The 23,836-nt window shown below is 38.9% G+C and overlaps 1 protein-coding gene across 6 annotated transcripts in view; it reads left to right on the top strand.

Moving 5' to 3' along the window:
- Positions 1-23,836, top strand: part of LOC126267943 (myosin-IIIb-like) — a 522,034-nt gene that overhangs the window by 432,089 nt on the left and 66,109 nt on the right. For all 6 annotated transcript variants that reach the window (XM_049973257.1, XM_049973258.1, XM_049973255.1 and 3 more), the window contains 10 exons: positions 7,209-7,357; positions 12,075-12,250; positions 12,701-12,805; positions 12,887-13,063; positions 13,245-13,547; positions 13,744-13,908; positions 20,931-21,047; positions 21,696-21,884; positions 21,963-22,165; positions 22,256-22,400. In XM_049973257.1, coding sequence (XP_049829214.1) covers positions 7,225-7,357; positions 12,075-12,250; positions 12,701-12,805; positions 12,887-13,063; positions 13,245-13,547; positions 13,744-13,908; positions 20,931-21,047; positions 21,696-21,884; positions 21,963-22,165; positions 22,256-22,400 — 1,713 coding nt within the window. In that variant the 5' untranslated portion in view covers positions 7,209-7,224. The remainder of the gene's footprint in view (positions 1-7,208; positions 7,358-12,074; positions 12,251-12,700; positions 12,806-12,886; positions 13,064-13,244; positions 13,548-13,743; positions 13,909-20,930; positions 21,048-21,695; positions 21,885-21,962; positions 22,166-22,255; positions 22,401-23,836) is intronic.

Genomic DNA, 23,836 nt, shown 5'->3' with positions numbered 1-23,836 from the left:
AGGTGCTTTGGAAACTGAAACGGGAATCCGTGGAAGCAAAGCGAAGATCTTTTCGAGGAACGCTCTTGAGAAAATTTGAAGAACCGGCATTTGAAGCTGACTGCAAAATGACTCTGCTGCCACCAACATATAATTCGCGTAAGGGCCACGAAAATTTAGGCTCTCACGGAGGCATGTAGGCATTCGTGTTTCCCTCGGTCTGTTTGCGAGTGGAACAATGTGGGTCGTCGCATTCTGCGGCAGATGGTGCGCAAACAACGATCGCCGAAGCGTCTCAAAAAGCCTCGCCATAGTTCGGGTGACACATCCTCCTTTAGCCGAGGGGACACGGAAGCTACCGCAAGGAAGAGACGTCTGACATGGAACACGTGTCTTTAGAGGACGTTGAAACGGTTCTTTCAGATGGTAACTGAATGTCCTGCCTTTCAGACGGTCCCTCTTCATTGACACCGACTGACCAGGTACTGCCGACGGAGGAGTCAGTGACTGCCCCGGCAGCCACATCGAAATGCAGCCAAGGGTGTTTCTGGGATTGATGGCCAATATGACTGGGGAGAACAAGTCGAAGGGATAGCGAAACTGTTACTCCCACTTGATGGTGTATGCAATGGTGTGCAAAAAGATCAGGTCACAATTAAGATTTAGGCGCTGTAGAGGCTAAGAGGCTAATCAAGAAACAGACCTGTATGTCGAAACAGTTGAGAATACCTACAAATTCCTTTGATCACAGCATGCTACGATGGTAGGGTTTAGAAACTTTTTTGTGGGCATTTCCATGCTAACGCTAAAGACAACAAATCCATTGCGCTGCGCTGGCAGATACGAAACCATCTATCCAGTAAGATATATATTGACTTTTCTAAGGCTATGACAAAAATAATTCATGATAATAAGAAATATAAAAAAATGTAGCTGCAGGTCTTGAAAACATTCTCTCGTCCGTTCCAGATTCAGTACAACAGACTAGAAAAAATCAGGTATGAAAGTATGGACATTTCTGGTGCATTTGGAGGATGGAAGATTAGGATTTAACATCCCGTCGACGTCGAGGTCATTAGAGAAGCTGCTCGAATGGTCAAGGAAATCAGCTGTATCCTTTTCAAAGGAAACAACCCTGGCTTTTGCCTCAACCGATGTGTGTGTGTGTGGGGGGGGGGGGGGGGGGGGGGAGGAGGGAATTCATGAAAAACCTCAGTCTGTGTGGGCGGACGAGGATCTGAATCGCTGTCCTCCCAAATGCGAATCCACCGTGCCAACCACTGCAATATATCACTCTAGAGCTCTCAGAGATACACTACAGGAAAAAAAATAACACACCATTTTAGAAGCTTCCAGTTCATTCAAAATTTATTGTTGCAACAGTGCATATGAAGTACATGAAGCGATTACGTTTACAGATCAAATGCACAAGCGGTTCTGTGGTACCGGGTAGCGAACCATGCTGAAGCACCCATATTAGTACGTGGTGTATCCTCCACAGGTGGCAATGCAGGCGCTGCATCTGGCATTCAGTCGATCGTACAGATGGGGAATATTGTCCTGGGATCCGATATGCTACGCCTGCTCGACTTGTTCACGTAGTTCCGTAAGAGTTGTTGGCTGACCAGTCACATGAATCACTTCTCGTCTCATCAAATCCAGCACATGCTCGGTTGGAGACAAGTCCAGAGATCGTTCTGACCAGGGAAGTTCCTGCACGTCTTGCAGAGCACGTTGAGTTTCAGGGGCATAGAGTGATTGAACATTATCGTGTCGGAATAACACATCACCTTCCTGTTGCAAGAACGGCAAAAGAACGGGTCTAACAACAACATTCTGCAAGTACGAAGTGCTGGTTAGCGTCTCCTCCATAAACACCAAAGGCGAACTAGAGTTGCAGCTTATGGCACCATAGACAATAAGGCCTGTTGTGGGTCCAGTGTGTCTCGGATGAATGCACTCGACGTGCAGTGCAGACAAAATTACTAAAATAATAGCTCGCACAGTGGCTCAGGAGCATTCGTTCTTCGCACGCTCCAGCCACTAATGGAAGGGAACATACCTTGATATGTGATTCAGTAAAAAGTATCGTGCGCCGCGCAATTTATCGTGTTTCGCAGAGTAAAGCTAAAGATATACAGGGCATCTTACAAGGGAATCTCCCTATCGCACCCCCCCCCCCCCCCCCCCCAGATTTGGTTATAAGTTGGCACAGTGGATAGGCCTTGAAAAACTGAACCCAGATCAATCGAGAAAACAGGAAGAAGTTGTGTGGAACTATGAAAAAAAAGCAAAATATACATACTGAGAAGTCCATGCACAAGCTAGGCAACATAAAGGATAGTGTGAGCTCAGCAGCACCATGGTCCCGTGGTTGGCGTGAGCAGCTGCGGAACGAGAGGTCCTTGGTTCAAGTCTTCCCTCAAGTGAAAAGTTTAATTTTTATTTTCAGACAATTATTATCTGTCCGTCCTTCCGTCCGATGCGAGGTAACTGCGCCGTAGTATGGGGACGCTACACCTAAACAAACATCGAAACACACGTCAGTCGACTACAGCGCAAAAACGTTGAAAACATATGTTGTAGCAGAGCACAGGGAAAACTGTGCGACTGTGAAACTGTTTCATTCATTTGTTGCAGTTTATGTGACAAATTCTTATGTTTTCATCACTTTTTTGGGAGTGATTATCACATCCACAAGAAAACTTAAATCGGGCAAGGTAGAGGAATCTTTTTACCCATTCGCCATGTGTAAAAGTTAGGTGGGTCGACAACATATTCCTGTCATGTGACGCACATGCCGTCACCAGCGTGAATATATCAGATGTGTTATCCTGTGGAGGAATCGGTTGACCTATGACCTTGCGATCAAATGTTTTCGGTTCCCATTGGAGAGGCACAACCTTTCGTCTACTAATCGCACGGTTTTGCGTGCGGTCGCAAAACACAGACACTAAACTTATTATAGTGAACAGAGACGCCAATGAACGAACGGACAGATCAAAACTTTTGCGAAAATAAAGTAAGTAGACTTTTCGAGGGAAGACTTGAACCAAGGACCTCTCGTTCCGCAGCTGCTCATTCTAACCACAGGACCATGGCGCTCCTACGCTCACATTATCCTTGATGTTGCATATCTTACGCATAGACTCCTCAGTTCGTATATCTTGCTTATTTTTTTCATAGTTCCACACAGCTTCTTCCTGTTTTGTCGATTGACCTGTGTTCAGCTTTTCAAGGCCTATCCACTGAGCCAACTTATAACTAAATCTGAGGGGGGTGCGATGGGGAGGTTCCCTTGTTAGAAGAAATGGTCAGTATTCGAGTGCATGACAGGATGGATAAGTCGAAGCAAAAAAGTCCAGTGAATATGGGCTCTAAAGTGGGCACCTTAAAAGCTGTAAGCACTTGTTCAGTACATGAGATGGTTTACAGTAGCGAAGGTGAACAAGTGCTTATAGCTCTTAAAGTATATGTTTTAGATGAATGATCGTGCATGTCACACCCCTGAATATTGACAGTTCCTCTTGAGGCACCATGTGGATGCGTAAGTTGTGTAGAAGATGAATGAACACCAAATACTGATTTTTTTTTTTAATGCACAAGTATGCATTTACGAGAACAAGAGGAAACTCATTTAACTAAGATACGAATTTAGGTCACGAACCAATCACGTACATTTATTTAGCAGTTTACATTTTTTTTTACATCGATAGTCGAACTTACGTCCCTCTTTAAATATTTATTCATTCTTGTTTTGCGCTCTAATACATTATTAGATATTTCACGTTTTGTAACACTATTCAGTTTTAATTAATTAGGTTTTCTTGTTTTCATTCTGAACGTAAGAATATTGCCTTACTAGTTAAAATTCTTATGAAATATTTTGGTTATAAAAATATTTTGGTTTTTATGTTTAGTTAACACTTTCAACACTGCCCTCTTTACCCCCGGCACTTGGCTGTGAACTGGCATATTTAATGAATGTTTGAAATTAGATTGCAAAGAACAGGAAAATGATAGGAATATGGTTCTTGCATCATTTAAAAGGAAAATGTAAGAGTTTTAAATGATAGGGAGTTTATTTTACAATATAAAATATAAATGGGTCTTATAATTAAAAACACAAAAATATCGTGGATAAAAAAAGTTCTACATGATCTCTCCCTTGAGTAATGCCATTATTACTGTATCTAAATTTGAAACAAAATATCACTTGACTGTCTAGCTGCCGGTCCTGTAAACTAGAGTATTTTAATAGCTCAGATGTAGTTAGCCTTCGTGTGAAAATCCTGGAAACACTGTAGGACGCAAAGGCCAACGCCACAGTCCTTGTACAACCATCTACTTCCTGCCTGATGCGCTTACCCGTCTCTTTCTTCCCCCTGTCTGAACACACTTTGCAGTACCTAGTAGTATTCACCTTGTCTGCAGTGGGTGGGACCTTCTCTGGAAAGTGCCTTGTAAATGTCCTCTTAATTTGTGAGGATGAAGTGACTTGTTGCTGAAAAATATTTCCGCCCTTCTCAGCCAATTTCTTCCCCAATCTGCGAATAAAGTCTACTAGGAATACATTCTAACTAGTGTTCTCTTTATATAAAATAAAACTGTTGACAGTTGACACAATAAATAAGTGGAAAAACAGCTTTTACCACCACTCAAAGTTTTTCGGGCAAACGGCTCTTCACTTTATGAACAATTGAGACATATACATACCAGAATCGTCACTTGTACTTTCGTCTGGAGAGTACGAATCCTCTTTGTCAGAATCATCAACTTCAGATCCTGCATCTCCATAAGGAATATCTAAGATCTCTGCCTCCGTCAACTCGCTGCGCGATATTTCACGATCCTAAACACCTGTGAATGAACTGCAGGTAACGTCGACTGTGCAGTGCTCACAGTCGCTCCCAAGATGAGATAGCCGATAAGTGCTTGCCTCTTGCGGAAGAAGAATGAAATACGTCCACATTAGTTGACGAAACTGCTTCGGAGACGCGCTATCGGAGCCAAATAAAGGCTCGCCCGTACGCCATACGGGCGCCGTCGCCAACGCCAGAGCGGCCGTGCCCTATGGCGTACGGGCACCGTGCTGTAAGTGTTAAAATGTGTATTGGGTACTGTGCAGTATTTACGTGCAAATGATGCAGGGATGAATAGCTATTTGATGTATGGATAGGTTCACCAAAGTAATTAAAATGAAGTGAACTATTTCTTAAAGTCAGTTTTACTTATTTGACTTTTGACACAAGTGGGAGGACAGCGGGCGTTTTAATGGCGTAATCTAGTGTTAGTGTACGTGAGGGGTTGACTGGCTGTGAGATTCTAAGTGTGGACGACGTTTTGTTGTGTTGGGAATGGAGTGTAGTAGAGGCATGTACAAGGGGGAGAGACATCTCTTCATGTACTTGCCCAGGAATCACATGCCAGTAGCCTATTTACGCCCCTAAACTAACTACGTAGTCATCATTGGATGATCTGTCTGTAAAAAAGAGAAAGGAGGATGATAAGGTACTAGTAAACTAAATTACTAATCAGACAAACTGCTGTGGAGAGCTACCCGTTCTTGAATAAGTTGCTAGTTAGTAGTGTGTAGATGGCCTGTATAGATGAGTTTTACACATGCCCCTACCGTACTTGAAGACTACCGGTACGTTTAGTTTATCTACACGAATAAAATGTTTTACTAGTTTCCACTTTGAGAAGGCTTTCTATCACAGGTTTATGTTGTGAATAGTTTTAACCAAATATTTAACAACTTTATACTATTACCTAGTAAACTGTAGTCTTCCGTTCCAACAATCAGAACGCGCGTATTACACTGAGTTCGATTCGAGTGCGGTACAAGTTTGATTTGTAATTTATGTTCCTAGTATTTTACTATCCTTTTTCTTTTTTTGTAAACAGACCATCTGATTATAATTTGGTAGTAATACTAAACCCTGAATGATACCACTAATCTTTTCCTTTGATGTCCAACGGAACATAACATGTCGTTTGTATTATTGATTGTAATGTAATTGTAATGTTCATCAGTAGCGTCCGTTTTAGACTGAAATACTATCATCCATTGTTGATGAACTGTACGACCGTGTAACCTTCGTGGGTTTTGCTCTACACAGTTTTCTTGCTGGCCCACAGAAGGTTACCGTGTATCTGAACAAGGATAGCGCATGAAAATTTGTTTCAACCAGAGCGTCCTTAAAAAATTTTCTTTCTTCAAAAGTTTTTAGAGTTGCAATATTTTTTTTCTTTGCTACAAGATGAAACGCAGTCAAACATGTAAATGGCAAAAGAACAGGGAATTACCACAAAGGCATACTGCCGTAGTGCTCATCCTCGTGTAAAATAAGAAGCCAATTGTTTGGAGAAATGGAACAGCTGTAACGTTGGAGGAAGCAAGTTCTAAGAAAACATTAGCAACGAGGAATGCAAACTCGTTAGCACAGATAAGGCATTTTTAAATAAGAAAGTAAGGGCCTTCACCGGCAAATTTTCAATATTTGAGAACACCAATTTTATAATTATGAATATTCGGCTATTCTCGTACCGAAAGAGAATTTTATTTAATAAATATTGACCAATCTCTCTCTCTCTCTCTCTCTCTCTCTCTCTCTCTCTCTCTCTCTCTCTCTCTCTCTACCATAGGAACGGAGGTTCATTTGTAAAGTACAGGTATTGTTTTATAGAAAATAAATGTACATTTGAAAAAGATTTTGTCTTGTGGGAGAGAGAGAGAGAGAGAGAGAGAGAGAGAGAGAGAGAGAGAGAGAGACTCACCAGTAAAATTTATTTCTTGTGGTATGACATGTCTCGAAATTGACTATCTCATTTATATAAAAAAATGGCGATTGCCTTGCCACCAGATCCTGTGGAAAAAATTCTATGGACGGCCATTTGCAAGTTAATGTCCTTTAAATTTATCCCCACAAAACAAATGTCGAGATTACACTTAAATTCAATTCTAGCCATAGCACAGAAAATTTTAAGTAAGATGAGTGAAAAGAGGAAAAAGAAGATCAGAAATATCTTTCTTTATTTCTAACTAACAATCTATGTGGACTAAATGCCAAATTTACAAAATTACTGAAGATGCCCTGTTATTTGATCACACACCTCTGCACGCAGACAGTTTTTTTTTCCAGAAGTTTAGCTGTTGTGTCCTGTGTTGCACTATATATTAATGTGATAGTCCTAACCCTGTTGACAGCAGCCCCTTTGTTTTATAGGCTCGATCCAGTCAAGATGGCATACCGCGGCCTGTCTCAGCATGTGAACTTTGAGCAGCTGAACGACCCAGGGGATCGTTTCACACTACAGGAGCTCATTGGCGAGGGCACCTACGGCGTTGTCTACAGTGCGAGAGATACCACCACTGGCAAGTACCTGCTCACTGATATGCCTTGTAGTTGCCTAAACAAGTGTTTGCAGGTGCAATTTCTTGTGAAGTAGCCAATGGAAGATTTATTAGATTAGAAACTTCATGTGGTGAAATCCATAGGACAGTACAAGTCAACCAAGAAAATTGCTTGTAGCGTACTCTAGAGAAAACTAATTTTTGGGACCTCACTCAGCCAGTTTCTCAGCTACATTTCTCGAGAACCAATAAAGTGGGAACCAAAGCCAATTCAAGATTAAAATCATACTTCAATATCCTCTCTTTCTACAAATCATATTAATATCTAGGTTCCGGGGTTTAAATGGTTCTGTTAGCTACGTGACGCATAGTAATGTTTGTTGTATAGCTGCATGCAGCTAGTAATGTACTTTAATGTTTTTAAAATAACTTTCAAATGTAAAGAAAAAAACTTAAACATTTTCATGTTATTATGGTGTAAAAATTGAATTTATATGATTTCCTGGTCTTTCACTAATTTATATGTCGACTTGTTCTGCATTGTTGAAGTTTCTTATTCTTAATGAAATCTACAGAAGACAACGAACGAATGATTATACTTACATGGGGGCAGAACATCTCAAGAATCTAGCTTCCACATTAAACTGTTATGCTACTATATAAAAACAAAAACTGCTTGCAGAAAAGAGGAAAAAGAGCCCCATATTTTACATTTGCAGCAACTCTAAGCATTCAAGCAATAAAATTGAAGAGTGAAGATGAACTGTTTTACTCAGGTTTGGTGCAAAACCTAGGGTTCCTTAGATGTAAGTAAGAGTTACTGTTGTTAAGAGTTTTGCACTATAAGTAAGTGTGAAACAATTCAGTTCTCTTCAATATTAATATGAGGGCTATTCATAAATTAACCACCAGTTGACATCATAAAATGTAAGCTCCAGGCTCCAGTTGACAATTGAAAGTAAGCAAGTGCTTGTAGGTACCATTGTGGCACTAGTCATTGCAAAAGGATACTTTGAAGGTCACTTTGCATTAGCGAACTCTCTGTTTCATTCTTAGAGTATAAGCAGCAAGCAATTGAAATGGAATGTGTTATTGTGTCTCTCAGCAATTGTGCCTCCTGTGTGCTGCAGGAGTCAATGCTGCCAAGATACATGATTGATTATGCTGTGTATATGGTGTTTGAGTTGTGAGTGATGGTGGTGTTAGAGAGTGGCACAGAAAATTCAAGGCTGGTTACATAGATGTTCATGATGAAAGTGGTAGAGGATGTCCTTAAGAAGCGACTGAAGAACTTGGGTGACATAACTTTTGTGAACAGTGGGTACTAAAATGTGTAACCGGTATTCACAAACTGAAGGAAAGAATGGATCCCCCCCCCCCCCCCTTAGACATTTTTTCAGCACTATCATAAAGAGTGGAAGTAATTTCTGAACTGTGAATGAGACTTAGGCGGAGTGCATGAACCCCGAAACTAAGTACCAGTCCAACAGTAGGTGCACACTCTTTTCCCTAGTAAGTCTAAAAATAATCCAAGCAGATGCTGTTAGATCATAAAATGATGATCCAGTTTTCTGGGATTGCTAAGAAAGAGTATGAGTAAGATCCAGTTTTCTGGGATTGCTAAGAAAGAGTATGAGTAATTAAAGTAGACTTCTCTATGTGGTAATGTATGTGTACAAATTGGAAACAAAGAACTGATTTTTTACGTAGTACATAACAGTTGTGGTCTTCCAGCACTTCACCTGGGTGTTACTCATGTGCTAATCTGCTGTTGACTCTCACACATGTGGGGGCATTAACTGCCAACTGCACTACATGATGATATGTGATTTATTGCCTGTCATGGACTTTTTACTAGTAAGAGTCAAGCAGAGATACTAACATGCATAACAAAGGTATGCAGACTGGAGATTTTGGTTTGTGGTGTATAAATCTTGGCATCTACATCTACATCTATACTATGCAAACCACTGTGGTGTGCATGGCAGAGGCTACATCCCATCGTACCAGTTATTATGGTTTCTTCCTGCTCCATTCATGTGTGGAACATGGGAAGAATGATTGTTTGAATGCCTCTGGGCATGAAGTAATTATTCTTACTTTATCCTCACCATCCCTCTGTGAGTGTTACTTAGGGGTTGTAGTATGCTCCTAGAGTAGTCATTTAAAGCCAGTTCTTGAAACTTTGTTCACAGACTTTCTCAGAGTAGTTTGTCTGTCTTCAAGAGGCTTCCTGTTCAGTTCCTTCAGCATCTCTGTGATACTCTCCCCTGTATTAAACAAACCTCTGACCATTTGTGCTACCCTTCTCTGTGTACGTTCAATATCCCCCATTAGTCCTATTTGGTTTGGGTCCCACATACTTGAGTGATATTCTAGAACTGGTTGCACAACTGATTTGTAAGGAATCTCCTTTGCAGACTGATTGAAGTTCCCTAGTATTTTGCCGGTAAACTGAAGTCTATCACCTGCTTTACCCACGACTGGACCAATGTGATCATTCCATTTGATATTTCTACAAAGTGCTGCAATTCCAACAGTGACTCATTGATAATATAATCGTAAGATAATACAGTTTATTTTTTTATTTTGTGAAGTTCACAATTGTAAATTTCTGAACATTTAGAGCTAGTTGCCAATTTCTGCACCACACTGAAATCTTATCAAGATCTGACTGAAAATTCATGCAGCTTTTTTGTGATAGTAATTCATTATTGATAACTACATCATCTGCAATAAGCCTGATTTCACTATTAGTATTGTCTACAAGGTCATTAATATACAACATGAACAGTAAAGATACCAACACACTTCCCTGTGGCACACCTGAAGTTACTTCTACATCTGATGATCGATGACTCTCCATCCAAGATAGATGTGGGGGAGGTGCTGTAGTGCTGCCTGTGAGAGTGTGCAGGAACAGAATAGTTGGCTGCTAGATGCATAATCAGGAGACTGTGTTATGAAGTGAAGTGGTAGTGTGGGGAGGGAGGGGGGGGGGGGCAGAGAAAGGGAAAGGATCATGCAAGCAAGCTTGTGGTATAGGAAAGCATATGTGGAGCCGGAGTGGAAGCAGGGAAGGGCACAGAGGGAAGTGAAGAACAGGGACTAGCAAAGGCTGAGGCCAAGAGGTGGGGTTATGGGACTGTAGGATATGTTGCAGGAAAATTTCTCACCTGCGTAGTTCAGAAAAGTTGGTGTTGATGAAAAGAATCCTGATGGCTGTGAAGCACTTGGGGCTGCCAGACACTGTGTTGGGTGCCATGCTCAGCAGCTACATGGCCCAGCTGTCTCTTGGCCACTGTTTGACAATGGCCATTCATTCAGACAGACTGCTAAGAGGTGATGCCTGTGCAGAATACAGCACAATGATTGCAGGTAACTTGATACATCACAAGGCTGCTTTCACAGACAGCACTGCATTTTATTGGCTAGGAAACACCTGTGACAGGACTGGAATAGGTAGTAGTGAGAGGAGATATGGGATAGGCCCTGCATCTGGGTCTTTCACAAGGATTCGAGCCAGTAAGTAAGAGATTGGAAGCAGGGGTGGAGTAAGGATGGACAAGGCTATTGTGTAGTTTGGGCGAATGGCAGAACACTACTGTGGGATAGGTGGGTAAAGCAGATATTTCTCATTTCAGGACTTGAGAGGTAGTCAAAATCATGGCAACAAATGTGATTCAGTTGCACTAGTTCTGTGTAGTTTTGAGTTACGAAGGGGGCACACCTATGTGATCAGTCAGTGCGTATGTGATAGACATAAACTAACCTGAAAAAGTCTGTTAACAAAGTTTCAAGAACCAGCTTTAAATGATTACTGTAGGAGAATATTACAACCCCTTAAGTATCACTCACATAGGTATCATGAGGATAAAATAAGAATAACTACTGTGCACACAGAGGCATTCAAACTATCAAAGCATGGGAGATCTATTTCTGAAATGGATGTGGAGGGTAATTTTTGTCTGTGAGCACCACAGTGAGGCCCTCGGCATATTTTGAGAGGGACTGTTTGTCACTGCAAATGTGACAGTCGTGGAAGGCTAGACTGTACAGAAGGAATTTCTTGATGTGGAATGGGAGGCAGGTGTCGTAATGGATGTAATGCTATCGGTTGGTAGGTTCGATGTGGATTATTTAAGTCTGTCACCATCCTTTATATTTTTTTGGTACAACATCTTAACGCCATGAACTTTCTATTTTGCTGGTACGCGAACAGAAGTTTAATGTGTGTATTGAACAGTAGTGTTTCCACATGACCAGAAAAAGCTACCTGCATCTCCCTCAGATGTTGAGAATTTGTGATGTCTCTGGTAATCCTCATCTTTCAATAGTGGGAATCCCTCTAGTTATTTCAAAGCACAACCGTACTAACATTAAACTTTGGTACACTGCAGTAACATTTGCTACCTCACACTGTTACTAACTGGCTTTTGTCATACCAGGAGCCTCGTTATACTGCAGTTTCTGGTAAACTCTACTGCTGAGGTCACATTAGCTTCTGTTGAGGTGAACACCGGCACTCTAACACTGAGTTTCAGGAGTTCAACAGTACCTCACTTCACAAAGGGTATAGTTTGTTTATAGGCTGGTGGAATGATCATTGTCTCCCTACAGTAATATTAAGCTGCTGCAGAGATATCATTCTGCCAAGTGTTGATGAGTAAATCTTATGCTTTAATAGCTTTATTTGATATGTGTTTACATGAGACAGTAACTGAAATCTTTCCTACAGGCCATCGAGTAGCAGTAAAAATTTTGGAGAATGTGCCAGATAACATTGAGGAGATTGAGGAGGAGTATCTTATTCTGAAAGACCTGAGCTTGCATCCTAATATACCATCTTTTAATGGACTTTTTCTGAAAAGGGGCTCTACCCCAGAAGAAGATCAGCTATGGTTTGTTATGGAGGTAAAAAGATTTTATTGTATGTGCTGTTCAGTATCTATCACTGTAATTGTTATTAAATCATGCCTAGTTTAGATGTAATTAAGCTTGTGGAGATCTGAAATTATTGAGCACAATGGAATATGTAAATTAGACACTATAGTTTGCTACAGTCAGCACAACTGTTTTTCCTTAAATTTGAAACATAAAACAGTCATATTGTCTGTCTTCTTCCCAGAAGTGACACAAGACTTGAATATTGAAACAGATAACTAAAACTGCTGATAAAAACGAGTGATCATATTTAAAATGTAAATTCCATCTAAGAGATGACAAATTTGTCTCTCATTTTATGTGGTTTTGTTTGTTGTTGTTTCTTTTCACACTCAGTCCTAAATATCAATGAGCATTTAGGGAAGTTGTACAAATGTTCTTACATGCAGATGTGAATAACTCACTTCATTGCATTTCCAGTTATGCACCGGTGGATCTGTAACCGACTTGGTTCAGGGCTTGAAACATCGGGGTGAGAGACTTTCTGAAGAACAGATCGCTTATATTCTGCATGAGACTGTTCAGGTTCGTTCAATACAGTATTATCTTAAGCCACAGTTGTAAATAAATCACAGTGAAATAAAGGGTGAATAATTTTATTTATAGGCTTTGATATATCTACACAGCAATCACTGCATGCATCGTGATGTTAAAGGACACAATATATTGTTGACAGAAGAAGCTCATGTGAAGCTAGTAGATTTTGGTGTATCATCACATCTTGCAGCAACTCTTGCTCGACGAAATACATCTGTCGGAACACCATACTGGATGGCACCAGAAGTAAGTTAAATGAAATAACTTGATTGTAAATAGTTACCACATATTTTGATTTTCATACATAGGATCATTAATTATTATAATTAGATATCTAAAAGGCACTTAGTATATTACATCGAGTTAAGTACAGCAAATCAGACATTTCATTTCATTTTCTTAAATTAACCTTTGCATTTGATTTCAGGTGATAGCTTGTGAACAACAGCTGGACTCCTCATATGATGCACGATGTGATGTTTGGTCTGTTGGAATCACTGCAATTGAACTAGCAGAAGGTGACCCACCACTCTCTGATTTACATCCAATGAGAGCTCTTTTCCAAATTCCTCGCATCCCACCTCCCTCTCTTGCCCGTCCTGATCAGTATAGTCAGCAGTTTTCTGACTTTATTAGTGAATGTTTAATCAAAGATCTAGAACAACGGCCATTTGCTAGAGAGCTGTTGGAACATCCTCTTATGAAGAAAGGAGCATTGGCTGCTGAAAAAGTGAGTTACCTCAAGTTTTTCATACTGACCATTATTTGGTACAAATGTGTATTAAGCAGGAAATAAAAGTAATGTATACACAAAAAAATGCAAAATGAATGGAAATAAATTGCCTGATTATTAAAATGTTTGGAAAGGCATATCTCAATTATCTTTGCTTGCTTCCATATTTGTTAATATTTGTTGATTCTAAAAGGTTCGCAGGGAGTTAAGAGCTGAGATTCAAAGGCAAAGAAAGGAAGGTCGCACACATAGACAACCTGAAGTGACTACAAAGCATGGAAAACTGAAATCTGATCGCAAATCAAAGCCTCAGAAAATGTATATGGATGATCTTGCTGCTCTCGATATTCTCACTGAGGTAATTTCTTGATTTGTATATTTTACTTTGCTTTAATTTGTTAAGAGTTTGTGGCTTCAAACATTTATCAGAGATTAACATCATTTTATCACAGATATGCGCTCTGAATAATGTGCACATTTTTGGTATGAAACTGCTTCAAACATACAGATGCAATTTATTCTATTTAAGACGACACTTTTGAGAAGAGAATAGTCTAAAATTGTGTGTGTTCTCCTGTGATGAAGGAATATTTAATAACTTCAAAATGCTTTTTATTTCCATGTGAAATTTGTCATAAGTTGTTCAGTTTTATTTATGTATTGTTCAGGGGGGGGGGGGGGGGGGGGGGGGGGAAGGGGGAGAAGGTGGCAACACAAGTTGTTGTTAGGCATGCTCTGGTGTGACACAGCTTAACTCATTACTGTTGTTGTACCTCTTTGATTATGACTTCTTATTTGCTTGAGCATTGTCTTTTACCTTCCCGCTGATGAAGCTGGTTTGGTATTCTACAGCATTTTTGTCTCATCAGATCACTTAATCATAACTGAATTTTAGTGATTCAATTGTTGAAAATACAGTTTTCAATAATTATATTTTCTGTCACCCCTCTTCCATATTTTCATGTAAGTGATGATAAAGTTAGCCTCCAGCGGAGAATTTAAGAGTTTTACATCAAATGGTTTCTTTCTATTTTTGCAATCAATCTGAAAAATTCACAGTAGCCATTCATATTTCTGTATGGAGAAATATTTTCTTAATGGATTGAACCACAGTGTTCCTTTGTCCAGATTCAGAACTATGAACAAAACAAAAACTTGTCAATATTCTACATATTGGTGACTAGTGTCCAACTTAATATTAATATTGTTGCACTGACGAGGGTCAGTCTTCTAACCATCATATGAGTGTAAAAATGACTGAAAAAAATATAACAAAAATTACTCAATACAGCCAAGGCTAATTGACATAATGAGATACTTCTGGGATTTTTTTGTATATTATGTGAAAGAACTGTCATATTCTTCTAGCCGCAGTTATCCATAGGTCACTGGAGCATAAGGTATTCCTAGCAACTGGAGGAAGGTGCAGTCATTCTCATTTTCATAAGATTGCGTGTTGAGTATCAATATAAATGTAGTCCTGCAGATTTTTGTGGTAAAGTCAGAAAGAATTCATGAGAGGCGAACTGACTGCACTTATGAAATGGGGGAAACCGTGCCATGACTAATAATGGGCAAAGTAGCTATCATTCCCAGATAGGTTAAGCTTTTGGAATATCTGATAGCATTAAACATCAAACATGTGGAATGGTGAGGTAATTTGCTTGGAATGGTGAGGTAATTTACTGAAATTTCAGAGGAAAGGAATAAAACAAAAAATGTGAAGCTGTGAAAAAAGTGACGTGTCATACAGAACATGAATAAGTTGTCCTGCTTTTGATGAGTCTCTCTTGCTCTGGTTTCTGATTTATCCATCCCATCCACTCTCAGCTTGCTACTTTTTTGGGTACATGTCCATGTGTAAAAAGTTTTACTGTGCGCTACTCTTTCTGTTGAGTGCACCATTTTTACCATCTCCTGCAAATTGTTGCAATGTTGTAAATATCGAACATCGTAAGCGTGTTTTATTTATAACTGTGAATATATTCTGTTAATATGCATATTCTCATCTCTCTCTCTCTCTCTCTCTCTCTCTCTCTCTCTCTCTCTCTCTCTCTCTCTCTCTCTCAGGTTCAGTCCTACTGCATCACTCATTACATCAGAAGAAAATTAATAATCAAAACTATAGAATCTATCTCAGCAGTAATGAACAAGGACAATATTTTGAACCTGTTACACATTTGAGTGCATCTTCTTTCCTTCTTTTATGACCAAAAAAATACTAAAGGTTTTATTGTTCTAATGTTCCATTAAAATAATTATGCTCTACAGCCTTTAAATAATAGGTGCATGACAGCTTGCAATAAAGAGCACCACAGGCTGCAATTGTAGTATCATATTTTACCTTATAACGGAGAAAACATCCACAATCTTGGATGTTTTTGTATCTTTGTCACTGGGCGAGGTGGCACAGTGGTTAACACACTGGACTCGCATTCAGGAGGATGACGGTTCAATCCCGTCTCCGGCCATCCTGATTTAGGTTTTCCGTGATTTCCCTGAATCGTTTCAGGCAAATGCCGGGATGGTTCCTTTGAAAGGGCACAGCCGATTTCCTTCCCAATCCTTCGCTAACCCGAGCTTGCACTCCGTCTCTAATGACCTCGTTGTCAACGAGACGTTAAACACTAACCACCACCACCACCACCACCACCACCACCACCACCACCACCACCACCTGTATCTTTGTCTACTAGAGCAATTTGTTGTTGTTATGAGGCAAGATGTAATTCATCGTTATAGATGTATATATATATTATTTTTTCTTTTTAGAGCTGTACTTCTGCTCCTCTTCCATTTAATTTTCTTTCATAAATAACAACTTCTTATTGTTTACAATAATATTTTAAGTAAACTTTTGCTGCTATAAAAGTCATCACTGTTTACAAAGGCAAGTAATTGTTGTGTTTTTCTTTATATCTGTCACAATTTTGATTTCTTCCAGTTTTTCTCTGAAAAGAAAGTGTATTGAATGAGCACACTCTTCGTGCCTCCCCCCCCCCTCCCCCCCCCCCTCCCCCCCCCCCCTCCCCCCATTTCCTTGGATCCTGCCAATCTCTATCCCTCCATTATCTTATCATGCGATATTTCATTGAGTGGGAGTTGTTAAAGACAGAATATCCATTAATTGGGCAGAAAGGATTATAAATGAAAACCACACCTTTGTATGTTGCAGTAGTTTTATTAACAACTGAGAAATTAATTTTTCAGATTTCAAAAGTAACTGGGAATATTTTTGATATGAGATTTTCTTTTTACTTTTCGTAGGTCCTCATCTAATGATTAAAGAAATAACTTACCTGTGTTTGAATGAAAGTAGATATTACACAGTGAAAGTACAGTCAAATACTTGTGAAATTCACACCTCCCTTGTAATATATGAAGCTGTGGACCCGATGAATATGCACAAAAGAAAAGAAGTCTTCATTTGTATAGAGTATGCATGCTTGTCCAGCACGAAGAATTCACTTTTGTTAGGGAATGAGGTAAATGGGAAAAGCTAGTTAATTTCTGTTATAATGGTTAGACAGATACAGTTAGGTAAAGTGTATGTTGTAGGAGCTTGAAAGTAACATTCTAGGTAGGTTTACTCCATTGTCGCTTGCTGTGAGGATCATGAAAACTTGCATTCCCCAACATTAAGTTATAAACAGTGACTGAGAAAACAATTTGCAGTTTGGCTTTAATATAAAGTGCTGAATGGCAGTTACACATTTATGAAGCAGAGATTACTCTTGTCTTATACTTAACTAAACTCATCTGAAGTTAGTGAAGCTTTTTTGGAAGCCTTCTTAAAGGCTAGCCAAATCCAAATTTTCTCTCTCTCTCTCTCTCTCTCTCTCTCTCTCTCTCTCTCTCTCTCTCTCATCTTGATGATGATCTAATGCAAGAACTTCTAAACTAATTTTTGTGCTGAATCAAACAATGGAAAATCAAGGATAGAATAACAGCATTATTCTGAAATGGGTAGGTTGCTACTTATCATATAAGGATGTTGAGTCGTAGACAGAAATGACTAAAAGCCTGCTATAAATGTGAGCTTTCAGCCAAATGGTTTTCCTCTCATGAAGTAAAGCCTTTTGGCCAAAAGCTCTCATTTATAGTAGCAGTCTTTCTGTTGTGCCTGTCTGCGACTCAACATCTCCTCTGTATCTCTATTGGTGAATAGCAGTCTGTCCTTTTTATAATATTTATCCTTGAGCTGATGAAACATTTGTTCACCACGCCATGCCAAGAAGGAAGTGGCGACGAAAGCAGTGATTGGGAACCAGTGGCCCTGCAGCAAAAAAATATGAAGGTGATGTCAGTTACTGGAAAAGATATGGATTTCTTTGATGCAAAAGGGATTCTGCAGAGGGTAAAATAATAACTGATGAATACTTTGCAACACTTCTGAATCAACTGAATCAAAAATACATGAAAAATGGTTGAAATTTCAAAAGAAATTAGTCATCCTCTCTCAGAACTACATTTCTGCCCATAGAGGTGTTTTGGGATAGGAAATTGCATCGGTAGTGAGTGAAGTAGTACAGTTGCTATAACACAGGCTTCTTTTTCAACAGTATTAGGTTTCAGAATCATATCTGGTCGTTTTAACTTAAACTTAGATTACCTGTGGTTTCCCCAAAATGATTGGTTGGATCCTCAAGCAGGCCACAATTATTTCCATCCTCGGTACCATTATTTCAGCTCTAACAACTCAGACAGACATTAACCTTCCTCTTTGCTTTTTTGATCACGCACAGTATTCATTATTTTATATTGCAAAGAAAATAAATATACATGTCCTAAAAGCTCAAATATTCCTTTGGCTATTCCCCTTTCACTCTGATAGATGTTACTAATTAGTTTCAGCCAGAGCAGAACACGTTGATTCCCCATATTATTGTAGTAGAATAATTAAGCAGACAAGAAACTTATTTTGTACATTAATGGACATTCCTGGGTGGAGTGGTATGTAAAATAAGGGAAAGACAACCATTCATAACAGAATGTTGCATACAGACACATAACAGGATAGTTTGAGGCAGGAGTGGGAAATGCAGATAACTCAGCAGCTGCACAAGAAAAAGAAAACAGTTTGAGAAAAGAAGCCAGAGCTTGAAAGCTAATGAGCACCATTTTCTGTCAGTGCTATTGGCGAGTTGTTGCCTTTTACCTTATTTTGCACACTGTTAGTCCTTCAAGGATGTAAAGTATGCAAAGTAAATACAAAGAAGAGATTGGTAGGTAGTAATTCTGATTTTGTTTAAGATGTTTCTGTATAATTTGTTGCAAGAAGCACCCAATAGACTGTCTTATTGTTCAATTGCAAATTAGTGTGGTTGTATGTTTGGGTCTACTAATTAGAAACTGTTCAGAATGTTGGCCATTGAGGTCAATTAGTAGGTCATTTTGGACATGAGATATAATGAGCCTGGGAGTGGCTGTATCATTTTATACAGTTGCACAGTTGCTTTTTCTATAAGAAAGAGTGGTACCATACACATGACTTACCATCTTCTAACTCCATTTCTGCTTCTCTCTCTCTCTCTCTCTCTCTCTCTCTCTCTCTCTCTCTCTCTCTCTCTCTCTCTCTCTCTCTCTCTCGGTGCTGCTGCTGCTGAGTACCATTCTTTTATTTTAATGTTAAGGCATTGTCCCTGATTCTCTGAATTTTAGATTCTCTGAATTGAACTAATGTTATGGTAATCATCATGAGCTATGTTATAATCTCTCTCTATCCACCACACAGAAATTTCTTAATTACCAGTCTACATGGTGTCTTCAGATTCTTCATACTCTCATCATTGTTGTTCTTGTGTCTGACCAATTTACTGCATACTTCTATGGGCAATACTGTATACTGTTTTCAGATCATAAACATTGAAGAAAGCATTCCATATATTTAACTTTCTGTTACTTTCTCAGTTGAAATATGGATTGCCATGCCACTTATGGCAATAGTGAAAAGTATCAGTGCAGAAATATTTCATTCATTATACCGGATGATCAAAAAGTCAGTATAAATTTAAAAACTGAATAAATCACAGAATAATGTGGATAGTGAGGTACACATAGACACACATGCTTGGAATGACATGGGGTTTTATTAGAACCAAAAAAATACCAAAGTTCAAAAAATGTCCGACAGATGGCACTTCATCTGATCATAATAGCAATAATTAGCATAACAAAGTAAGACAAAACAAAGATGATGTTCTTTACAGGAAATGCTCAGTATCTCCACAATCCTTCCTCAACAATAGCTGTAGTTGAGGCATAATGTTGTGAACAGCACTGTAAAGCATGTCCGAGTTATGATGAGACCTTGGCGTCAGATGTCTTTCAGTATCTCTAGAGATGTTGGTCGGTCACGATACACTTGCGACTTCAGGTAACCCGAAAGCCAATAATCGCATGGACTGAGGTCTAGGGACCTGGGAGACCAAGCATGACGAAAGTGGCGGCTGAGCACACAATCACCACCAAACAACGCGCACAAGAGATCTTTCACGTGTCTAGTAATATGGTTGTTTCTAATAAAACTCCATGTCATTCCAAGCACATGTGCCAATTTTTGCCGCTATATCTACATTCTTCCGTGGTTTATTAAGTTTCAAAATTTATACTGACTTCTTGATCCCCCGGTAGAAAAGCAATGACTTGTTGTTTAGTTTAATATTCTGCACACTGAATTTACATTACAGGAGATTCAACAGCAAAATCCCAGAAGGCAAGGAATAAATGAGGAGGGGAGGGGAATGTTGATTTTTAGATTTCTGCTACACACTATGTTGGAGGGAACCGTGAACTACATGGTGAAATTTATGACTGCATTTGAGAGGCTCAGGGAGGTCTTCAATAGATTATGCATGCCAACAACTGTTTAATGTGATTTTGTAATGATCCAATAGAAACAGCTTTACAAATTTAAAAACAAGCATAATATTTTTTTAAAGCAAGAGATTTCTACTTCTATGACACTCTTTGGTATTTCAAGTACTATTAAAATTTAATAGGGGGGGGGGGGGGGATAATTTTACAACTAAAGATATGGCTGCTTGGAGTATACGTATCCCCTTAATCTAGTTCTTCTACAAACAATTCATTATTTAATAACAACATTCAGCAGTTGAAAGGCACATAGAGCATAAATCAGTTTCTTTTTTGTGTATCAACTGCTAAACTCTTCCACTACGTGAAGAGTGATTATCTTTAATTCATCCCATTGCTTGTATTCCACCCAGGATTTTCCATTAATGTGTTAATTTCAGTCATAAATGAACAATTTTAAAATCTGAACACAGAAATTTTGTTTCAGTGTGGTAGCTTATATATCATAGTACTGGTCCTTATGTTGAGTTTTAGAATATCTTAAGGTCTCGGTTTGTTTTTCAGGATGGCATTGTAGAGCAGTTACAGAGAAGATACGAACAATTTCAAATATACACTTACATAGGTGACATTTTAGTTGCTGTTAATCCATTCAAGGACCTAGGACTTTATTCTGACCAGGTATGTTAATTTCTTTAAAGGAATTGAAATGGATGTAGAAGAATGTAAAGGTAAAAATCAAACTAGCATAAAGGCATTTTTAAAAAAAAATTGTGATACAATTGAATAATGTGGTTTGTAAAATAACTGACAGCTTTCAAACTGTTCTATCCTCTTACATATAAGAGAAATATGGTCTTCTGAAAGCTGCAGTTCACCATAAGCTAACTCGTGATTCTGTATCTTTAAATACCAGTCATCTGGCGGCATTTTATCAGTGTGATGCTGCATCTAGTAACTTGACTAAACAGAGCTTAATTTTAATTCTTCTGATCTACTAAGATTTATTTTTATGCAGAGTACAATTTCTGATTGTGTCAGTAATTATGAAGGGCACTTACATGAAGGGAACATTTATGAGACCCAGTTCTGGAGAAACAAATTGATTTCTAGATGCAAAATTAGGAACATTATTTCAGTACCGTCATTTGTGCAGCATTATAATGCAAAACCATTAAACGAGTGTACTTCATTGTAAGGTATAATGTCATTACAAGTCCTTCCTGAGGCCTATCATCAAAAGGGTGGTAGATAAAAAAAATAGTGGCTTATTGTCATGATGCAACAAATAGCTCACCTGTTTATTAATCAGATATTTAATCTAAATAGGAGCAGAGAAGATACAAAGGACAAGCTCGGTCAGACAACCCACCACACATTTTTGCTGTTGCTGATGCAGCGTATCAAGCATTAATGCATCAGCGCCAGAATCAGGCAATTGTAATAAGTGGTGAAAGTGGTGCAGGGAAAACAGAAAGTGCTAACTTGCTTCTCAAGCAATTAGTGTATTTAGGAAAAGTAAGTAGTTTTTCAACTTGCACTATAACTATTACAAATGTTTAAATGTATAACAGATTAAGAGTATCCAAAATTCAGGCTCCTAATCGGAATTTGGAAGAGCGCATTCTTCAAGTGAATCCCATAATGGAGGCATTTGGAAATGCTCAGACAGGGATCAATGCAAATTCCTCCAGATTTGGGAAGTACCTGGATTTGACAATGACGAAATCTGGCAAGGTTACAGGAGCGAGAATAGCAGTTTATTTACTGGAGCAGTCACGTGTTTGCCAGCATGCACAGTAAGTATTGGGCTACGTCACATGACCTGATAAAATAAACTGAATATAATTTTCTGTTGGATTCCCTGTTAACAATTTTTTATTTTTAAGGGGAGAACGTAACTTCCATATCTTTTACTACATGTATGATGGTCTAGAACATGAAGGTCGACTCTCTGAGTTTCATTTGGATCCAGTTCTAAGGATACATCATAAATACCTTGGAGGTGACCTGCAAGATCCAGAAACTAAGAAGGTATGACAGAAGGTGAAGAGAGAATACAGTGTATGAATTTATGATCTACTACTACCTTTAGAAAATATCTTATTTTATTGATTTACTTTTTGTGGTCTCAGTATAATTATACTGTAAAGAATGGGCATAAGCACTTTGCCCTTCAGAAATTCCGAAGTGTTACATGAGGACCATTACACACTGAAAAACAAAAAAATTCCAATGTTTTTAGATGCAAATAACAAAAACTGTTTTTCTTAATTTTCACTCCAGTTTTACTAGATGTCTTAGAAATGGGTTCTATTTTGACATGTATCACTTATGGGAACCATATTTATTTCAGTCTTTGCTTTCCATTAGTTATGAATTTCTTGTGCTGTGATACTACATTATGAAGCAAAAGGCACTGCGAAAAAAAGTATTAAAAATTGAGATATATAAGGGCTATATTTGTTTTGTGCTCAAGGAATTACTGTTGTGAAGGCAACAGTTTTCCTCTTGCATAGTAGTTCATTACAGATGTTTTATTAACATAAATAAAATCTTCTCAGTCTTCCAACTGTGTAAAGTGGTCTTACATCCATAAGATTTTGGCCTGGATGCATGCAATGATGTAGTTGAGAGGAGTGTCATAAAGCCATTGTACCCTCTCCTGAGGCAAACTGTCCACAACTGTTGTACAAGGCGTGTTTTTTAAGTAAGTACTGTTTTGCCACAGCGCGGCTGCAGCACTGTGGCTGGCATTCTGCGAATGCGCACTGGGTGCCTACGTCTGTTGTCTACGCACTGGCGCCATTATAGTCTGATTCTTCCTTGTTTACGTTGTGTACTGAGTGTTTAAGATGCCTCCGATAATCGTCCCACTGACTGGGAAGTATGAGCTGTTATAAGATTTCTTAGTGCTGAAGGCCTAAAAGTGGTCGATATTCGTCGTGATATCTGTACAGTTTATGGAGAAAACATTATGAGTGATGGAATGGTAAGAAAGTGGGCTGAAAGCATTTAAAAACGGCCGCACAAATGTGCATGATGAACAACGGAGTGAGCATCCTTCGGTTGTTAATTAAAGTTTGGTGCAGGAAATGGACAATAAAGTGAGAGAAAACGGACACTTTATGGTTTCCTTCTTGTGGGATGACTTTCCTAATGTTACTCATAGTGTTTTGTATGGCATTGTGACCGAGCACTTGAATTACTGAAAATTATGCGAATGTTTGGCACTGAAAGTGTTGACCGATGTGCTCAAAATGAAACGTTTAGACAGACTTTCCTTGATCGGTGCCACAATGATGGTGGTGATTTCTTAAGCCAAATTGTTATGGGTGATGAAACATGGGTGGCCTATGTCTCACTAGAATCAAAGCTACAGTCCATGGAATGGCAGCATTCAGATTCACCCAGAAAAGTGAAGTTTAAGCAAACAATTTCTGCCCAGAAAATTATGTGTACAGTTTTTT

Source organism: Schistocerca gregaria, chromosome 4 (assembly GCF_023897955.1).
Source record: "Schistocerca gregaria isolate iqSchGreg1 chromosome 4, iqSchGreg1.2, whole genome shotgun sequence".
NCBI classification, from domain to species: Eukaryota; Metazoa; Arthropoda; class Insecta; order Orthoptera; family Acrididae; genus Schistocerca; species Schistocerca gregaria.
Note: the sequence above shows the minus strand (reverse complement) of the source record. Positions and strands in the feature narration are given on the sequence as shown.